Below are 21,764 nucleotides of genomic sequence, written 5' to 3'. Positions count from 1 at the left end.
ACTCACTCTAAGATGTTGCTTTTCCTTATTCTAACTTCTCCCTTTCCCCCATTCTCCCTTCTTTGAGGTTAAAAAAAAAAAAAAAAAAAAAAAAAAAAATGTTATTTGCCTGAAGAGGGTTCACTGACTTTACCTGATTTCCGAACACTTCTTTCTAGAATCAGGCTCTGGTTGCTATGGAAGCTAAAAACCAAAACGCCAGTTACAGCACATAGGATGTTTTTCCCCCAACAATTACAAAAAGAACTGTACTTATGTGACTGTACAAATAATAAACTGCATATGATGTTTTGAATTGACCTAAACAACTGGGGAAAAAAAAAAAAAAATCCTAATCCATATTCAACATTTTTCTCCTCCACGCAAAGTACACCACCATAGAACTTAAAGGAAAACCTTTCAGCCTTGAGTGTAAAATTAATAAAAACGAGTGTTACAATATACAAAGAGCATTATCACTTTATAGTTTCTTGTAAGGCACTTTAACACCACACAAATCAAAAGTAAATGTAAAAGTTAGAATGGTTGAGCTAAAGTGCCTTTTGCTGTAAATGTGTAAAAGCATAAATGGAAGACCCATTAACTCAATTTTATGCCAGGAACTATAAATAACATTCCAAATGCTGAAGAGGCTTCCCCCCCCCCCCCCCATGCTATAAGACTCTCCAAAATGGACAGGACTTTTTTAAGTGCATGAGCCCTGCACAAAGGGCTGACCTGACTATTCCTGTCCCAATAATAGCCGAGAAGCAACACTGGAAAGAATCTTGTGGATAATTCACTTTCCTCTCTGCAGAAATCAAAAAAGTGATAGAGAATCTTCACCTTATTTCATATAATAGGGAAAGGGAGGAAAATACTGAAAATTCAGCACCATTTTCCTCCTCATTAACTTTTTAATTTCGAAAAAGTAATTAGTAATGTGGTATTATTCTTCTTCTTCATTATATTCTCACTGACCGAAGCATTTTCATGTTGTTTGAACTGAAAGTTCAACCTTCACTTTCAGATTCTTTGATAAGTTTAAATATAGCAAAACACAGGCAAGGTAGCTTAGTCATAAACTTAAGTTGATCTGAAGTGCCTCAGAACTGTATTCTTAAATTCATTAGCTTCCATACAGATCCCAACAGTTGCTGAAGTTTCCCCACCTTGACTTCTTCCTGCACTGCTACCTTCGCACATGCTGTATGGATGACTCGTCCTTGCTTATTATGCAGTAAGACCTAACCTAATTGAAGGTAGAAGTTTCTGAGCAAGAGCTGGCTGAACACATAGATGAGAATATCTAAAGATCAATGACGTCTATTTCAAGAACTGAGGTTTGACAGGCAACTTGTGAAAAGATTTCCTGTAAAGGTGCCTGTACTAATTCTTGAGGCACTCTCAATACATACAAGTTATCCAAACCAAACAGTTAAAGTGGAAATTCCACACCAGGTTCAAAAGTGGTCACTGGGAAAAAAATTCTGCAATGGAGTCTCCAGAAAAGCAGCTTTCACTCCAGTGGGATACTTTAACTACTGAGTACTTTTCTCTAGGGCATGAGACTTTTTAGGGTGCTTGAGAGACGCCTTTATTAAGGGCCTAAGGAGCAATTGATAAGTCTTCCCCCTCTAAAAGATAAAATAAGATGATAATAAACAGTATATGCTCCTTCTGCCCACTGCAAACACTAAAGCCATTTTTTTTCATTCCAACCAGGCAAGTATCCAGATAATAAGGCACAAAGTTATAAGAAACTAATAATGAAAAGATAGCTTACATACAAATATACTGAGGGAAAAAAAAGTGGCACATTTGCATTTAGCAACATAAGATCTCAGATTTAGTTATTTCTGCATGTGAAAGATGGTAACATATCTACCCACAGACCTTAAGTTGCTCATCCACAACCCTTGTGACTTCTCCAGCCATGGATTCAAGTGTCTCTTGGATTGGATTGGAGAGTGAACCATTTGCTCCTGCCCAAGAAGCTCCACCAAGGTGATACAGATTTGGTAAGAGCTGTAAAAGAGAAAGAGTATCTTCAGAAAGTAGGTTTATCACTACCTGTCTTCAAATCCAGACAAATAGGAGGAAATCTCTCTGATAAATCAAAGTCTCTATAAATTAGAATTATTTTGTCACTTTAAATACTACTGACAGCTGATTATCTGAAGAAAATACTCTTTTGTGACACACTGTTGTTTTAACTCCCAAAAAAGAGAAAAAGCTGCAAGCACACACTGAACTGCTCTCAGTATTACCAGTATGCTGGGAAGGGCTTACCGTTTTGGAGTTCTTAGCATCCCGCATAAGTCGTTCTGCAGATTTGACATCTTCCTGTACAGCATCCACACCACAGTTTCTTAAAGAGTTGAGATGATCTTGCACTTTTACACATATTCTGTCAATCATCTACTTGAACAGAAGAAATAGAAAAGATAAAACATCAGAATGTTGGTCAAATGCAAACCGAATTCAGTCCAGGTAGCAAATCAATAGTAGTGTGATGAGATTTGTAGTGACAATGTACCTACCTGGAAATGCATGATCAGAGCTTGGAGGTATATCAATGCTACTAAAGGAAAGCATTATATCTCATAAAGACACACCTAAACATTGGAAAAATAAATAAAACTTTACCATTAAAAAAAATAAATGCTTTGGAGAATTTCCCCCACAGTTACCTCCAGGATAACTGCAAATAACCAACAAGTTATCCAGTTCAAGTGTTGTTCTGTTTTTTGAAGCAAGTTTAATGCTGAAAATATTGGTGATATATCCAACACTTAGCTCCTAAGGTCCCTGAACCATTAAGAAGTTCGGACAGTAAAAGAAAGCTCTGTCACTATCCATTCAACAAACACTGACAGAGACTTCTCCTGTCTAAGCAAAATGCAATTGTGAAGGCTTCTGGGGTATTCCTTCAAAATGTAAATATTCCTAGTTGCAAGGGAACTCTAACTACCAAAGCAGAAGTTTCCATTAGACCTTTCACAGTGGGATAAATTGAAGTTAATCTGCATCTGCAACACAATTCATTCAACGTGCTGCAAATACAGGGCAGGTGGTATATCTGTATCCTTACAAGACAAACCAATAAAAATGCCTGACATATAGTCAGTTTTGATTAAGATATACAGGGCAGGGAGATATAACAGTTAAAAGTCTTTATCAGCCCACATAGCATTCATTAGAACTGGCTATTTGACATTTTGAAGCAACATCTGAGTGCACATGTCATCATCACAAAGTCTAGAGTTCTAGCATCTTGTATTATTAGCAACGAGAACTAAAATAATTTCACAGCATGCTCTTTTTCTACTCCACATGACTCTTCCTCTTCAAAGGGTTTTGGGTGGGGTTTTTTTGTATAAGTACAAAAAGCTAATTAATTATTAGACAGTGGAAAGTCTCATTGGGACATCTGGACTAAAAAAAAAAAAAAATACACTCTGGGAATAATAATGCAATTCCACCATACTAACTAGAGAATGTTTTCCAGCTCTTTTTTAAAACTGTTTTTAAAATCCATCCTTGTTGTACACACTTTAATATAGAAATAAGTAATTTTAATCTACTTTCAAAATAACAATAAATTACATTTACTGAAACTTGATGTGTGTGTGGTTGTTGGAGAAAAGTACAACCAAGCTATAAAAAGATCTAAACTTAATTCATATGGAGATTATGAACTTGGGAAAAAAAGGTGGCATTGGAACAGAAAAATCACTAAAATAAAATAAAGTGATGCCGCTCTTGCAGTTTTTAGTGCCAGTACATCTCCACGTACCATTTTCTCTGTCAAGAGGTCAGAGTATAATTTCAGGTTCTAGTAATAAAACTTTGTCCCAATACAACAATACAGGTAGAAAAAGGCCACTTTGAATTAAGATTCACCAAAAAAAATAATGCAGACAACATTGAGAAATTTCATTGACTCAGCCAAACAGCAAAACAGATATTCCTTCTCCTGTTTGCTAGAGTCTCCCATTTGCATGGGAACACAACAGATGCAAACAAACATGGAAGCATATTTAAAACAAAGGCCATGACAAGTTTTATTCTGCTTACACCACCTTGCTTCAGTGGTGTACTGGAGCTGAAAACAGCCCTGAGGGGTACTGGCAAGAAATGCACTAGAACAGAGAGAATGGTAAGCTACCACAGAAAATGCTTGTAGACCTCTCAAGAGAAAGGAAAAAAAAAAAAAAAAAAAGGCAAACAAAAAAAACCAGAACAACGTGGCATTTAGGAAACCTGGTAGTGGCTGACAAAACACAAAAGCTTCCCAGCTTCAAGCAATATTTTGGGCTGTGTTAGACAGGAAGCCTTTTCAGCTGTCCAGACTATAAATAGCATGGAAGACTTCTACCTGCCTTTCCTCCCTCCCTCTAAGTAAAGCTTCCTACGATACCCACGGTTCCGAAGGTATAAAGTACACGATGACTTACTTCCTAAGGTTATTTGCTCTGGTGGTACCTAAGGGCATGTTTACGTGGTTGCTCAGTGCTAGGCAGAGAGACTGGAACTGACTCGGACACCAGAACTGGCACAGCCTTGTGATGATGCTTGTCACACTGATGAGAGCCTGCTGAAGAGTCAGACTCCTGAGCACGAATGAACTAAACTGTTGCTGGTTCCAACAGTAGCTCACTCAGAAATAGCTCGGGTCTTTCTCTATACAGCACTACTATACATAAGACCTCCCTCTCACAAAAGCTTTTTTTCCTTCCAAAAATATTATCACTGATGATTATTATTTCTTGGGAAACGAAGTATCACCCACGAGGTACATCTTGCTTTACGCTACTCTGACAGGACGAGGGAGAACTCTGTCCCCAGGCAGATTTTAGACGTCGAGAAGTACCGGTAAGGAACAAGTTCTCACCTGCTGAGTGGTACTAGTGACAATGCCTTGCTGCAGCCGGTACGCTTGCTCCTGTAGGTACTTCCTGGTCTCATGATTACGAAGCAAGTAGTTTTCTATCTAAAAAACAAAGCCAGATTAGGAAACTGATTTGACTCTCCACGTTGTAATTTGCTTTCAATTTTGCTGTCTTATCAGAAATGGGGACTGACAGGAAAAACTTCCTAAGTATTTGTTTGTTATCCACAAACCTTATTCTGTGTGTCTCAATGCTTAATAATTACATTGGCAAATATTCATTCACTCACAAACTAGTGCAACATGATTAAACACTGTACTTTTGCCTGTGTTTTCTGAATTAGTCTTCTATTTTGAACAATTTAGTAAGTTACGCTGACAAAGGAGTAGATCCAGGTTTGAGAAATATTTGAAGGGACTCTGTCCATAAAGCGTTGTTGTAGAGACCACGATGACACAACATAGTCAATTAATTTCTTTTATATGCATTCGTCCTGCTGCAAAGACAAAGATTTAAATAGCAGTATGGTCTGAAGAGAAGATAAAATATCTAGAAGTGCCTAACTGATAGAGGAGCCTCAGTTCAAAAGTTACTTAAGGCTAAGCAGTACCTAAGTGCTCTTCAAAGACATGTGATTCCTACCAACAGATGCTGGTCACAGCCCACCACAACTGTCACCAGCAGTAAACACCTACCGTCAGCCAGCTAAAACAGCTACTGTCAGCCCCCTAATTTGGCTCTATTGAAAAGTCAAGTGAAAAAACCCTACTAGTAAACTGTTTACAGTTCATCAAAGGTGATGGATCCCGTCTGAAAGGAAGAGAGGGGAAAAGGATGGGTGGAGTGGCCAGCAGATTGTGAGGCAGAGACTAACAGGGACTGATGGTCACCTCTAAACCTGCATCAGCAGCAAGAACTGGAACGGTCTGACCACACCCCACAGTAATGTAGGGTTTATCCAGTTTGCCCATACTGGGCAAAGCGTGCTGCAAAGATACCGGAGCTCGGGGGGTTAGCTACTATGTCCATCTGGTGCTGGACCAGGGCCACTGTACTCAAGCTGTGCTGTGCTGAAGCTTACGGACCCTCCTGAGACATCAGTCACTTCATGTGTCCCTGCACCAGGCACGACAGCTCAGTCCATGCAGGCAGGCATTCCTGCATGCATGGAATTGGCTGCGTTCACAGCAACGTTCCAGAGACTCTTACCTTTTTTTTTGGAGGGAACATCCTCATGTTGTGTAAAGAAAGCCTGAACCACACATGTTAAAACAAACTTGGGGCCAAACAGTTTTAGCAACTTTGAAATGAATAAAAAAAAAAAATGCTCTTTGTACATAATGCCTAATTAACACATAGAATTTAAATCCCCATGGCCAGAAGCTTCACGATATTTTTTTCAGAGATGCATCTATCATTCCAGATATGAACCTATCTACAATTGCATTAAACAAGATGTAAGAAATATGTCCATCCCCCATGATTCATATTTTTTAAAGCAGAATTTAGATTATTTTCATGCATCAAAGAAAAAGGCACTAACTACCAGCACTTTTCCCTGTGAGAATCATTTTACTGAAATTTTCTTTACTAATAAGGATCATAGACATTTGCTTTTTAATCACAGTTATCTGTAAGAACTATTTACAAGGTTTTTATGACCTTACCCTGGCTGAAGGAAAACTACTCATTAAAGAGATGTGAACTGTATGCTTTCTGATTGAGCACGAGGCTCATTTGGAGCTCACAAGATTTACTATATTAAAACTCAGCTGGGAGTTTTATAACTCATGCAAGTGGAACAGCTACAAATACTGTCAACACCTCTTCATCCAAAAGAACATGTTGGTGCAGTTGTTTATTTAGGGCAACATAGTGTGTGAATTTTATATGTACAATATAAAACACAGGCAGTAAATGTTTTTATCCTTCCCCAAATTAAAGAGCATCCTTTGTCTTGTACAGCAGTGACTGCGCTTTTTATGCCAAAATAAAAAATGCATACTAATAATTCTATGCACATGGAAATACACACATAGTTACGACTTTTTGGGACTACACCATTGCATTCCATCATCCTTCACTCCAACCATTTTTTGGAATAAAAAGCCTTACATGCTCTTGCAGCACTTCATTACCACGTATATGTCCATGCAAATCAAACAATCCATGAATCTAGCCTAGAATTCTTACTCAGCCAAGCATGAAATCACAGTCACTTAAAATTATTACTTTTTTTTTAGTGGTTTTATTTCTGTACGTTGGTGGTATATGCAATACCTTTTGCAGTGCCTCTTCTGTTTTCTCAGGGTTTGTTTTCAGTGCTTGGGAAGCATCATTCATCGGTATAGGCATGAATCTCAAGGTATAGTTCCTAAAGAAAAATAAAAGAAAATATTTTTTAATACTAAAAGTTAACCTAATTACTGTGTCTCTTTATGAAGAATAAACTAGAAGGGAGAAATAAGATGCATCTAGCTCGTCTGTGGAAGGTATTAAGAATATATTTTTCACATTTGTAACTGGACTAACAGGAGACATGCATGCTCCTTTTTGCTCCTAATTGTTCTTTTCCACTAGATAGAGGCAGAGGTTTTGAAAAGCAAAAAATGCAGTTAAGGGGCCAGTGCCCAGTGGCTGTCAATTAAAGGCCTAGCTGTCCCCTGTACCTTTGCGCAGAAGGTTGGATTACTCTTTCCTATATCAAAACAGAACAGGGAGTGTCAGTGCCTGCTGGCAATTCTATCAGATCTAAGTCTAAATGGAAATACTCAGGAACAGATAGATAGCGACTAAGAGATTGAGTTTCGAAAATTTACTATTTAATAACTTCTTGTGTTTACAACAATTTGAAGACACTTGCTGAATTTTTAATAAAAGCTGACAAAACAAGTGTAGCATCTCTACATTGCTTTATGCAAACAATTGCTCCCTGCATTTTACTTATTTGTTTGCAAAATATTTCCGTAGCTTTGTCCATCTGCTGTGATATGAGAACAAAGATAGGGTTTTGGTCTTGAGTCAAAATTGTATTTAAACTCTGAGAATATAAATTGGCTAGCATGACACAGTTAAACCTAAAATGCTACATGCAGTGGTATGTCCACACACCTTCAGATTTGAATAAATGAAAATGAAAAGAGCAGCAGGTTCTTAAAACCTGGAAAGGAAATTATTCTTCCTGTTTTCATTTAGCTTTAATTTCCTGCAAACATCTCTCCCTCCTCCTTCGGCTGTCTGCAAACGTCCCACTAACCGTCTGTTCCTATTCCATCCAAAGCTACATGACTATGGTCAGAACCATCTATTTTTGAGCACTTCAAAATTGACAAATTTCAATCGAGTCAACTCTGTTGACTTCAATGGACCCATCCCTTGCTAAATGCACTAATTCCAACAGCAGACACCTTAACTACTGTGAAATTCCAAGGTCCTTTCACTTCCTCTCCCGCCAGTTGCTTAGCCACATGAAACATCGCTCTCTGAAGGACAGCGGTCTTTTGAACTGCCAAACACACTGATTCCTCATTGATATTACCCAACGTTTTACCTTAAATGATAATGGAAGACTTCTACGTTTCTTTCCCAATGTAAACATGGCGATATATAGCTGTCAGTGGCAGGCAGTTACTCACGTGGAGTCAGCAAGGTCCCTGTCCTTCCACAGTGTCCAACTGCCTACTGTATCACAGCCAGAAAATTAACTTTTCTTTCTAGTTGTCTTACCTTTCAAAAGTACTGAGCCTACTATACAGGCCCTGTTATGTGTCCTCACGTAATACTAAACAGTGAATAACTGGCTGTCCACCAGCATGGGGACAATTTTTAAATGTCAAAGATACGAGCTCAAAGACAGATAATAATCTCAGAACTTGCTGATTGCCTGACTACTACCTGGCAGGTGAGGTATTTATTTAGTTAAAAAGAAACAAGGGTAGATTTCCAAGGATCTCTGCAGCTGTTTGTCATTTAATACATCACATTCATTGAAATCTATAATTGCCAGCTCTCATGCTAGTAATTATATGCTAAATTCAATTTAGTCAAAGGCTTAGTGCACCCTCCCTCACACACAAACAGACACACACACACGGAGGAAGGCGGGAAAACGAAAAGCAAGGAGATTTCATGGACACACAGTCACAGAGGCAGAACTTTAAAGACCATTACCCTAAGGAAGGCTCTGTGCTTGGTTTCCTTCCAGACAGACAGCATTGTATCAGAATGCTACTTTATTTTCATCTAAGAATTAACCAGCTCTTAGGGGCAAAAAAAAATCAAGAAATTAAAGCTCGCTTTTCAACTTTGATCATCAGAGCAACATTTATCTTCACACTTCATTTTTCTCCGTTTCCTTTGAAGTCCAAAATATTCCTCCATTCTTCTTTTTATTAACACTCCACTTGTCTCTTGTAATGGAGTACCTTTCTCTACCTACTCAATAATCCAGTAATTTCATAACACATTAATACTCTCAGGAAAAGACTTACATTTAAAGGATGTTAAATTTCAGAGTGGTGCTCAGAGACTGGAAAGGATGTCTCAAAAACCTCCTGTCTCTCCCTCTACATACGACATGTGTGACAACAGCCCTATGTTTCATCACGTGTTATTTCCCTTGTAGTATTCCCGTGCGCCATTCATGACATACACTCTCTGCTGCAGAGCAATGATTTTACTGCCTGTTTTTTTTAAAAACAGTAAGAGATCATCTGTTTTGCAGGCTTGGGTGTGTGAATTTCATGTCACTGCAAATGTCTCTAACAAATCCCAGTATTTCCCATCAGATTTTAGAACCTGCGCTATTTCTTCCATCTATCCATACAGGGGGAAAAAAAAAAAAAATCTTCTTGAAATGAATATGGGGCAATACTGTACAGTTCTACAACAGAGTGGGCTCTAGGCTGCAAAGCACACAAGCACGCGCTTACTTTCATATCAAAATCACTGAGATACAAAAACTTGTTTAACGTCTGGGCTGACCAGGATGCCCACTGTTCTCAAATGCTCTCCTGAACTGACACCTGTACCGGACTCTACAGAAGATCCTCTCAGCATCTCACGTCGGCTGGCTGGGACACCCTTGGGGCAACTCTGCCAACAGCCAAGCTCCCGAAATTCCCTTGCAGGAACAACATTTTCCCACAACTTTAAGCAGATTAAGAAAAGCTGGGAGGAGGGGAAAAAACAATCTTCAGATTACTTCAGCCTGTTTTAAAGTCTGTTATGATCCCTCCCAATTCTCCTCAGCCTCCTCATCATACTACAAAAGTCTAGCTTTCTTCTTTTTTGTGGTTTACTATATGACTATTTTTCTTAAGAACAAAATCAAAACAACACACACAACCCACCCCCAAGCATCTTCAGAATATTTCATTCCATTTTGAGCAACAATTCTTTCCTACAGAATACTGATGGTTTCATGTATTTTTAGGAAACATATGGATGTTCTCAATATGTCTTTGAGGTGGATTGTTTAAAGGCTAATTGTTTTCAGCCAATATTGACAGTGGGTCTCTTGCAAGTTTAAACCTTTGTTGCTTGTGGCTTAGTTTGTGATATTACCAATGGTTTTAACAATTCTAAAATGTTAGAAGAGACATAAAATGACCTCAGCTTCCAAGCTAAATAAATGAGATGTCGCCTAAACAAAGTGCAATGTCACACAATTACCTGTACCATTTCTTTTTTTTCTGCTTAGATGATTTGCCTTTGCCTTAGGATTTCCCCCTCCTTTCTATTTACTTACCCAAGCACTTCAGAACAGAAAAGTAAAGTTGATGCTAACCAGAAAATAAGCATATTTTCTTTTCTACCAGACTTTCTCATGAATGTACATGTTATTGCTCTCTAAAGGAGAAATGTCTACAAGCTGACAAATAACCTTTGCAAATTATTATTCACTACTACCAACAGAATCACTCCAAGATGATTTGCTTAATTATACATCATTTATATAATTTTCCCCATCAGTGCAACTGAATTCATTTTGAAACCAAGTATATAAACTACAACAGTTTCATGAAACAAGTAACTTTATAAGCTCTAGCCTCATGACCCCTCCAAGGGTTAAGATGCTCCCCTAAGCAGTTATACAGTTTTGCAAGACATCTTGTCTAGAAACTAGCAATTGTACGTTACCTTCACCTTCTAAAGAGAGGCTTTGTTCCTCTCTGAGGGATTTAATGACGTGAAACAACTGCAACTGCTACTTAATTTAAATCTGTAATTTTTCTCTCTTAGGAATAGTAGTAATAACATATAAAGAAATGTGATGGAGACGGAGAGAGATGAAAGTCATTTAGCATCTATCGCTGGTAACGGCTGCAACTGTGAGTAAGCTCAGGGAAGCAAAATGACCCAGACCACAGCGATTACGATGAACAACTGCAGTTCCTGAGATCATCACTATTAGTTTCAACTTGCTGGGGCAAAGAAAAAAAAGTCAGACCAAAAAGGCATGCTTCAGTAATTTTCTGTTATTATATACAGCTTCATTCACTGACTAGAATAGAATTTCTGCATGCTATCAACACAAGAGAATGAAGAAAAGGGAAAATATTCTCAAATTCAGAATTTTAATGCTAACAGCAGAACTCAATGGCCTTAATGCTGATAGCAGAGTATGGATGAAAGAGCCACAGAGCCTTTTCCCATCCTTTTGAAGGATGTGAAGTCATACATTTTCCTTTACATTAAGCACCCTGACGCTTAAAATTGAGAGCACTCAGCATCTTCAAATCATACTGACTGCAGTGAGAACTGCAGCTGCTCAGATCTTTCAGGATCTAAGTCTTGGCCTCTTCATCAGTCATTCAGTTGCTTGAGAACTTACTTTTCCAGTGCCACAGCTATGTCCTGGAAGCCCTGCGCAGTGATGTTATTCTTGTCCCATATTACAGTTCTGAGAGGTGGGGGGGGGAACAGAAAAAAAAAATTAAACAAGAACCATGGAATAAATCTATATTGAAACTTTGCATATTGAAATAACACAGTGCTGTATGTTCAAAATTGTACAGTGGAAGGCAACATTTTAAAAACCTTGAAATGACAGAAGCTAGGGACAAAGATACTAGAAAATTCAGTTTCCCTTTCTTTAAAAGGGACTCTGTACTATATTTTCTATCATTAACATAAAAACATAACTTTTCTAAAATGCAGTTAATAGAAAGATTTGGAGATAAAATTCCAGCTTTTTCCAGGAATAGCATCAAAAATCAAGTTCAAATGTCTGCTTTGCAGAAAAAGAAGAAAATTTCAGTAAGTGATCAATCTTTGTTCTACATAGGCTATATGGCTACAGTTATAGAAAAAGGTATTTCAAAAAATTCATGCTGATTGGTGGTCAGAATTTGCAAGCTATTGTATATTCAATCCTGTACTAGCTCATCACACAGTTCCTATGATTCCACATGCAACATAACTAGCTGCCAGTATAAGCCATTAGGTTAGGTGTATAAATTGCAGCTCTTTTGAATGCACAATAGTGATAAGAGTGATCAAACGCCTTCCCCCTCCTCCCCCAATTTAGACCACTCAAGCAGACTGCCTGGCAATTTGCGAACATATGCTCAAAGATCTCATTAGTAGTCATAAGAGACAGTCAAGCACATAAATCCTGCTTGTGCAAGAGCACTAGTTGTAGCTGTTCTTAAAAAAAAGGCACAAAACCAAACAAAAATTTCTGGTCTTAAAAAAAAAAAAAAGATATATGGTAGGGTTTCACAGGTACTGACACCCTTCTCCTGGTGCAGAATTATCCCTTTGGTTTTTAGATGGAAAGATGGAGGTAAGGAAGACAGGAAGAGAGATTCTATACCCACTCTGCAAAGATCAGATATGCTTAGTGTCAAATCTTGGATATTTTTGACATTGGAAAGTGTGTTTGTATTTCTACCCAGATGTGATTTGATAACCTTTTAAGCCGAGCCAGTTACCATTGCATTATTCAGTTTGTAATCACACCACAGACTGTGGTGACATTATGTCAACTGTGACATTCAGTGTACTGTGGAACATTTCAGTCTGCCATCCTGAAAGCCATCAAGACTTTATTTCTTCAGGTACTGTGGTCATTTCAGGTTAATACATTCAATAAACCTAAACCCCCTCTCCAGTGTTTTCTTGATATTTTCAATATTCAGTTTGGGCATAGCAATGCAAAGAACAGGATCCTTGCTTCTGAACAAAACAGCCAGGACCGTTCTGGGGAATTTCTTATCCTCCAGGGAACAAACTCTTGGAGACCAGGCACAAAGTGGTCTCTTCACACAGACAATGCACTGAGGAAGGTTCATCTGCACAGTCTGACAAAAGGAGAAGTGAGGATTAGCTTTCCTGATGATGGCGACATATTTATAGGTCCCCATCCAGATTCATGCTGATTGAAGGTTTTACTGTTTGCTAATCACATGCTGGACAGAAAAAAAGTGATACTCTCAAGCCATCAGTGCCAGACATGTGCTAAAAAGCAGTGAAGTTGTCAGGCAGATGAAGTTGCAGAGAAGAGATGCCAAAGTCTGTCAGCGCTGTAGGCAGGGGAGAGGGGAAGGAGGGATGGTCCATGCTGCTACCCATTCTGAATTCCACATGCTCTTAGTTCTCCTACAAACTGATACTCCAGAAGACAAAGAATAATTTACTTTAGTTTCCCAACCAAGTACCAGAATTTTCTCTGCTGGGAAGGCCTGCAGCAGAAAAGTGAGAGCAGAACAGAAGCGAGTGTCTAAGCACCAGAACAGGGTTCCCAGAGACACTGTGGAATCCCTGTGCTTGGAGATCTTCAAAACCTGCCTGGACAAGGCCCTGAGCAGCCTCATATAGCTTTAAAGTTGGCCCTGCTTTAAGAAGGAAATTGGATTAGATGAGATCCAGAGCTCTATAACAAGTTGGTTTTTTTTTTTTCCTATGACTCTAGGAAATTTAGAGCTCTCTTGTTCCAACAAGAGGTCTTTCTGTTTAAATTTAGAAAATGTAATTTTCTCCAGTTTCAGTTATGGAAATGTTTTTGCAGAGACAATTTGCTTCTCTTGTTTGTTTGTTTGTTTAAGAAAAAAGAATGAGAATGTTTCCAAATGGAGACACTATAAAGTGGCTGTACCTAGAAGGGTTCTGAAGAGAAACATCTTGAGAATAAGCCAACAACTTCAGTATTATTAAGCCATTCTATCTTTTGCTGCAAATATGTTTCCCTTACCTGAGCTTGGTGTTTATCTGTAGGGCTTTTGCCAGCATCTTTGCTCCCATATCTCCCATGGCATTTCCACTAATATCCACTTTTGTAAGAGAAGTATTGCTGCCCAAGGCATTAATAATGATGGTGACCTCAGTCTTCAGCTTGGAATCTGCGAGGGACAATGACTGCAGAGGCTGTGGAGCACAGAAAAGGCACTGATAACAGCAACTGATAATGCACTCATTCTTCAAACATCAGCCAAAAGAAATAACAAGTTCCCTAAACTGTTGGAGACAGCAGTAAGCATCAAAGAGTTATTTCTGTGTTTGCTGCAGATCCTACAACACGTGATAAACTGGGACTCAACAACTTCCAGCACAGGTGTCTCACACACACCCACACACACACCCCCACACACACCCCCACACACCCACACCCACACCCACCCCCCCTTGGAAAAAACCCCATTTTTAAGTGATAGTGCCTCTAGTTTCCCGTGTTCTATTAAGTACAGAATACAGCAGGAACCTGAAAAGAGGCAAGATAGCAACAACCAGCTTCGCAAGACAACCTCTAGTGTCCAGTGGGTTTTGCTTAACCAGCATGCTTCCCTGTCAGTGAGAAATAAAAAATCTAGCACTCCCCTCCACTCCCTCAGATTGAGAGCTTTATCCAAGGGCAAATTAGGATCTGAGACACTGTTAAAACAAAAACAATTCCTTTAAACTGTTTTATGATTGTTACTTCAACTTTAGGAGTGATTTTGCATATCTGCTCCTTCAACTAAGGGCATGGACATTGGGGAGGAAAGAGACAGAAAACTGTAGCAGGTCTGAAATTAAAAACAGTAAGAAGAGTATCTATTAAAATGAGTGAGTCAATGGATATTATTCACAGTGGTGTTCTGACACCTGTGACTGCAATACCTTTTTGTAATTTTTTTCTTTTTTTAATATACTATATTAAGCTGAAACTACTTTACTGGGCTCCTGCAAGTCACACTCTAAGTCTTAAGAAAAAATATTTTTAAAATGCCTGCATTCCCTCCATTCTCAGTGTCCCAACACTCAATGGCAGGAGTTCAAGAACTACAGTCTATCCATCGCCATGCCTTGCAGAGGTATTACAGCTGCTAAAACTTAAATTTGTCTTTGCTGATGTATGAGAACTCCACAAAACATTTCCCTTGCTCAAGCGTGAGTTCATACAGAGGAATGTATTGTCACTTAGGCATGTGTTGGATGATGAATTTTAGGAGCCTAAAATCTCCAAATTGCCAGTATGTGAAAATCTAAACCTTGTAAAGATGAACCATGGCACCTACATTAGATGCTTAAAGCTCAGATTAATACAAATAAACCAACCAAACTACGCACACCTTCCAGGGTCCAAGACGCTTGCATGGTACCTGCTATATGTTGGGACTCTAGCCTCCAGAAACCACTGGATTACAGTGATAACCAAAAAGCTTGCAACGATAAGAAATGCACTTATAAATGAGGAAATGCATAAAAATTTGGAGGCACAGCAGGTTTGTAATTAAAAAGTCTAACAGTAACACAAGCCACATGCTGGTTTTATTTTAAATGGAAGTTATTAAATTGCTATGTTAATGCCCTTAATCTGTCTGTGTTTCCCTGTTTTATTACATTATGTACCCTGAAGAATATTAGCATTGCATCAGAATGGCATTTAGAGCTCTTGGTGCAAGTTTGAGAAGACCTCCTGCGACAGATTCATAGAAAAGCAGCATCGCGCAGCACTCGGACAGAAATCACCAATAAACTTGTGAAAGTGAAGTTTCTTCTGTTTCTCATGTGTCACTTTAGAAAGGGTCATTCAAGTAACTTAGCTGGAAGTGCTCCCTCCCACATACCAATTTTTCTAAATACCAGATATCCTCCCAGGAAAGGATTTCTCACCTCTTGCATTCCAATACTCTGACAAAACAGTATATGACTGAAAACGCTTCTGCACTGTGTTCTGCAAGGATTGACACCTATACATCATTAGGACCACGTACAAACTATGCCTATAGCACAGTAAACACCTGCTATATTAGCAGTGTCTTTGAAGTGGATGAACTGCTAGTTTTCTTGCACAGCTACCCTTATCATTTACGCAATGAGCAAGAAGCAAAAACCTCTGGACTCACTTGGTGCCCCGAATGCAAACTACAATCAGAATGTACCTCTGTAGGATTAAACATACAGGCTGCTAAATATTCATTAAATTATCTGACCATTACATTAAAAAAAACAACCAACAACAAAAAACCCCCACCAAAACTAAATCCCCCACAAACAGGGGCAATACTCTACATAGCCTACAAACATTTACTTCTTTTAACAACTTAATAGTTTTAGCTGGATATTGAGAAAACAGAAGTCTGACAACCACTTCAGCATCCCTGCTGCAGAAAACAGATACTTTGCCAATACTATGATGATGTCTTAACACAATCTTATTAAGGAAGAGGAATTCTTAAAGTAAAGAACAGAATTAGAAATCGTATGATTGTATTCATTGATCTTGTCATACTCCTGCTGGAAAACATTCAAGAATTAAATCAAGCTAAATTTATTCTCCTACAAACAAAAATGCTGTAAAAACCCTCAAAAGGCCAATTCTGCAACAAACACTGAACTAAGAACTAAAAGATATTCAGTGCTGTAGTAATTCTCTGCACCTACACAGGACTGACTACCACTCTGAGGAATGGCACACTGTACCTGCAGTGTAACATCTATTTTTGCAAGAAAAAAAGAAATGGCACAGTAAGCATACAGCTTCAGACGCTTCCTGCAATACTAATAAGAATACGTTATTATAGCCTGCACAGTACAGCATCTACTTAAAAAGAGAAAAAAAACCAAAACAAAACAAAGCCAAAAAACAAATCTAAATATTATATTCTTGTCTATATTAAACACTTGGGAAATTTTGCTCTTTAGGTTACCACTACTGCTTTTAAATTGTGTAGAATTACATTTGCGTTTAGCTGTATTTTTACAGCCATAAAACTAAACTATTGATTGTTTAAATCATTTTACTTATGACTCATATTAACACAGCAACAGATCTATTTAAAGTGTGTATAAATACATGAAGAAGCATTTGGCAGATGACTGTTTTAGATTAAAGCCTCTTGCTTCAGCTTTCCACGCAGATAACGCACGGTCCCCAAACTGCACCAGCCTGCAGGCAATACTGCTCAAGCAGTATGCTCTGGGCAACATCACACCCTGGTCTCTCCAATTCCACCCTTTCTTTTAATGTCCTGTGGCAGTAAATGCATGGTAATGGCAGAACAAGGACCACCCCATTTAGGATTCAACACCAAACCAAAATAATTAGAAACGTAAAATAATTTTCAAAGCATTGCACTATCTCAAGGTAGAGTGAGGACCATCCAGCTATCTGCAACACATGCTTTTCCCATGGTGCTACAGAGTCTACGTCCTCAACTCTTTAGCTGCTAGGAGATGCTTCAGATTGATTTTAGCACCTGATGAAACACAACCAAACACGATTCCTTCACTGAAGAGAATTAACAAGAGAAAAGAACATAGGGAGAGAACAGACAGTTTAACACCAACAGGATCACATGCTGTACCCCAAAGGTTAATGCATGACACGAAGGAGACAGTTATTTTAAGTACCTAAATAAAATAACTTTTTGGTGGATTATTTCATTGTAACACTGTTTGAAAACAGGATGAGACTACAGAGCGTGTTCTGTAGGTTATAGCTCAGGAAAGACATGGTGAGTAAGAATTACAGGAGCACATCTGACCACAGGATTGTGGCAAAGGCAAAAGTGGAACGACGGCTGACATTGCTTATGGGCTGAAAAGAAAAGGAGCACAAGAAGTTGAAGCTGATGATGCAAGGGAGGGAGAGCTGTGAGAATGATACATCCAAAATCTAGCAACTACATTTTCTCTGTCCTGGAAGCTTCAAAAACAGAAGCCAGGAAAGATAAGGTTGTAATGCTTAATAGAGACAATAAGGTGAAAGTTGGAATTTTTATCCTTGTGAACAGATAATATGAACAGGACAGTCATACAAATAGAAAAAAGAACTAACAGCATGTTTGAGAAGATGGTTTGGATACTGAAATGACACATAGAGTGTTGAAGAGGTGTTGTAGGACATGGCCCAAGTGGGAAGAAATGTTCACCTGCAATAGAGCAAAGGGATGAAGGAAATTGAGAAAAAACATACTAAATTACACCTGCTTGTGATTAATCTGGTTTGACATAGCAGTCTTCAGGATAGCTGTGAAAGATGAAGCATGAGATACAGGGCAGAACAGAGACAAAATGTCCAAAGAGAAGAAGCAGGTGCTATCTGATGAAATGATATCACCCCTCAGTATGGCATCAACAGGAAGGAAGAGGAGAGAAGGGGAAGACAGCCCTGCACCGTTCCCTTTAGAGACACAGTAGGAGGAGGTGGTCACACACCACAAAATGAAAAGGCTCGTTTGGCACAAGAAGTAATACAGAGATCTACCAATACGCTTCTTAGCACGATGCTCCATCTGAATTGTGCAAATTAGGACTTACTGCTTTCATTACAGGTGCTAACTCCATTAGAACCAGCTCTGGTATCCGTATGCAGCACTTCACTGTGTCACGCTGACATCCCATGTTTTAAAGAATAAGGCGAGGAGGTAGGCAAAGAATCAAGAAAAAAACAGTACCACTAATCCCAATTAAGAGGACACAGGGAGGAGAGAGGACTAGTTTAACAAATCACTTCAAATACAACTGAGCAGTAAGAAAAGATAAGCACAGAATACGGGTCTAATGACCTGGTATGCCAGGAGACGTCAGAAATCCCAGTAAAAACTGCTCCACTGAATTGCAGGGTGCAGACACAGGTAGGAGGAGAAAATAAGAAAGCAGTTAGAGTGGAGACTGTGAACTTGGAGGTAAGACAATAAAGAAAACAGGAACAGCAGGTGTTTAGACAACTGAAGTCTACAGTCAGCTATTTCTGGAGAATGAGGAAAGCAGAGCTTGCTTGTTACTTGTATGGGGAATGAAGGAGAAAGAAAGGACTGAGATGAATAAAGACTGACAAGCATGAGAGTAACGGAGCATTTTAAGATTCCCTTATAGCCAAAACTAGGATGCCAAGGAAGGCAAGAACACAAACCCAACCACAAAAGTCTTTCAGAATGAGGAAAGAGGGTGGAAATGAAGAAAGTGGGCAAGAATCCCAGCAAGGCACTCTGAAAGGGTTTTATGAAATTGCTCCTGCAATTAATGTACTAGGAGAAGTAAAGAACAGCATAGTGAACAGTATATTTGCATCTTTTGAAGGCGAAAGGAGTTCTGGGAGATCACTGCAGTGATTTTGCATTTTGTCAAGCAAAAGAAATGCTAATACCCAAGACCAGCTCATCAGGAAATAGTACATGCTATTAATTAAAAAAATGAAAAATAAAAAGTCCGTTATTGAAGGAGTATCACCATCCAGAGAACACTACCATTGTAATTTCCTATCAGGACATAAAAGTCTTGAAAACTTGTGCCTACAGGGCTCTATAATTTAGACCTAAAGCATCTGGGTTAAGCACATCCACCTATTTAGAATGAATATTTTTCAACAAGCACAGATCCTAAGACTATCCTAAGAAACATTTACCTACATGCTGAACCTAAACCAAATTACTATTTGAAAAAATAAAAACCAAAACATTGGATGTGTCTGTGCAGGATCATGATCAAATCTTGTACAGCAAATTAACACAGTGAAGAAAATTATCAGAAATAGGCTGTGAGGGTACAAATACACATGATGATAGTAGGCAGAAAGATACTCACTGAATCCTCGTCTTGAATCATCTGAACTAAATTATCAAGTACTGGAGTGAGATTTCTGAGGGAAGAAAAGTTAGGAAGACGATGAAATCAGCAGCTTCTCCTCATCCATTCTCTTGGTATTTAAAAGAAAGAAAAGCCTTACTTGGATTTCATGTTGTTAAAGTTTTTGCCTAACGCCAAGTGTCTTATCGATCGGTTTTTACTAAGCCAGACTACAAGGGTTGAGAGGTCAGATTCTAGGCCTGTAAAGAATCAGATCAGATTAAGAATTAAAACACATTTTCACAAAAGACCCAGACAGGGTCAAATTATTAATGCTATATTCATTCAAGTAACTATATCAGTGTATTAATTTCCAAGAGCTCTAGAAAAACTTCCATTCTTCTATTTTTAAATCTTTTTCTCTTTTTTGCGTCTGTTTTTTCTATGAGAATAAATGCTTTCTCTAAAACGAGCCCTTTAAATCTCCATTCTAATCAGCCATTGAAGGCACCTCTCAAAAACACAGAAGAGAAACATAGTCCTTTATCTGTAGTCCAACCACCCAAAGTCAGTTCTTCGCATTGTCAGGCAGAGTTTAAAGTACCTTTGAGAATTTTGAGACCATGCTAACCACAGTTTAGTCTTAGTAGAGCTGTGTACCAACAAGGTCTCAACGCCTTCAAGTGCAAAAAGGCTAACATAACAGGCTATGAATAAAATGACGCGAAAAACAAGCCAAATTTTACTCTACTCCTGAGTAAGAAAAACAACTTGCTGTAGTATTGTATTCCCAAACTAGTGGTGTATTTGAAGAGGCCACTAGTTAGATTACAATGACTTAGCATCCAGATCCACAGGACAATTCAGATGTCAAATATCTATCTATATTTATAGCAATCAATCTGTTTACATAATTGGACTGAGCCAGTAGCAACGAAAGCTTTCCACTTGCCAATCCATCCCACATTTCTTGGGCATTCAACTGTACTGGGAATCTTTTCCTGAAATACTTCTGCATTTGGCTGTCAGAGGGGCAAACACAGCAGGTGAATTCTTCCATTTCATACATCTACAATTTGAGTTTGCAAGATGAGAAGCCAGCTGGTATTCCCAGCTAGGATGCACAGAGCCTCCAAAGCAGCAATAGTCCACGACTTTTCCAAAGACTCAAACAGGCCTTCTCTGACCTGAAGCTGGTTGACCGTTTGCTCCGAATTTCCCTCTCTTGTTTCTTCAGTATCACGACCTCAGCTTCATTCTGTATCTGATCTTTGCCTTTCTTCTTTCACTACACTTTCATTTCTCATTTAGCTTCTCATCCTCTTGTACTTAAACTCACTTTCCTCTAGATCTAATATGATGCTTGCTGCCATCAATTTATTCTGCTGTGTTACATCTATCTCAAACAACATAAACTTCTGAGGGTACAGTTTGTCTATAAACATTTCTTATATACTTTATAGCAATAAGAGTTCTTGGCCTGAAACATTTCCATAACCAATACAGTCAATAATCATAAAGCAAGAGTGCCCATCCTTGATTACACTGGGAACTGGAAGGAAAAGCGCTTCCCAGACTCTGGACTTGCGTGACCCTCCATTCCTGTTCTGTGTACTTACCATTGTCTGAAATATCTAGGCTGGTGATATTGTGTATTTCTGCTATGCATCCTTCCAAGACTTGTGCACCTCCCGATCTTAACTAGAGACAAAACATCATCCATTTTTGCAAACTAGTTATGGTTTCAAGATCACACAGCAAACAGTGGTAGGAGCTTTGTGAATACAGAAGGCACTACCAGCAACAGAAAAAGTTACAGACATCAACATGACAACCTACGCACACTTTCTTACTATTCTCATCCTTCGTCCTCACTATTTGCATATAAATGAGAAA

General features: G+C 38.7%; 1 protein-coding gene across 4 annotated transcripts in view; it reads right to left on the bottom strand.

Moving 5' to 3' along the window:
- The window catches only part of CARMIL1 (capping protein regulator and myosin 1 linker 1), a 200,513-nt gene that overhangs the window by 52,258 nt on the left and 126,491 nt on the right, over positions 1 to 21,764 (bottom strand). For all 4 annotated transcript variants that reach the window (XM_082322077.1, XM_082322078.1, XM_082322080.1 and 1 more), the window contains exons 18-26: positions 21,488 to 21,569; positions 20,029 to 20,128; positions 19,887 to 19,941; positions 14,071 to 14,243; positions 11,710 to 11,778; positions 7,155 to 7,248; positions 4,877 to 4,975; positions 2,272 to 2,400; positions 1,876 to 2,007 (exon numbers count right to left, since the gene is read on the bottom strand). In XM_082322077.1, the coding sequence (XP_082178203.1) occupies positions 1,876 to 2,007; positions 2,272 to 2,400; positions 4,877 to 4,975; positions 7,155 to 7,248; positions 11,710 to 11,778; positions 14,071 to 14,243; positions 19,887 to 19,941; positions 20,029 to 20,128; positions 21,488 to 21,569 (933 nt within the window). The remainder of the gene's footprint in view (positions 1 to 1,875; positions 2,008 to 2,271; positions 2,401 to 4,876; positions 4,976 to 7,154; positions 7,249 to 11,709; positions 11,779 to 14,070; positions 14,244 to 19,886; positions 19,942 to 20,028; positions 20,129 to 21,487; positions 21,570 to 21,764) is intronic.

Source organism: Platalea leucorodia, assembly GCF_965183815.1.
Source record: "Platalea leucorodia genome assembly, chromosome: 1".
NCBI classification, from domain to species: Eukaryota; Metazoa; Chordata; class Aves; order Pelecaniformes; family Threskiornithidae; genus Platalea; species Platalea leucorodia.
This window is presented reverse-complemented; position numbering and strand designations above follow the sequence as displayed.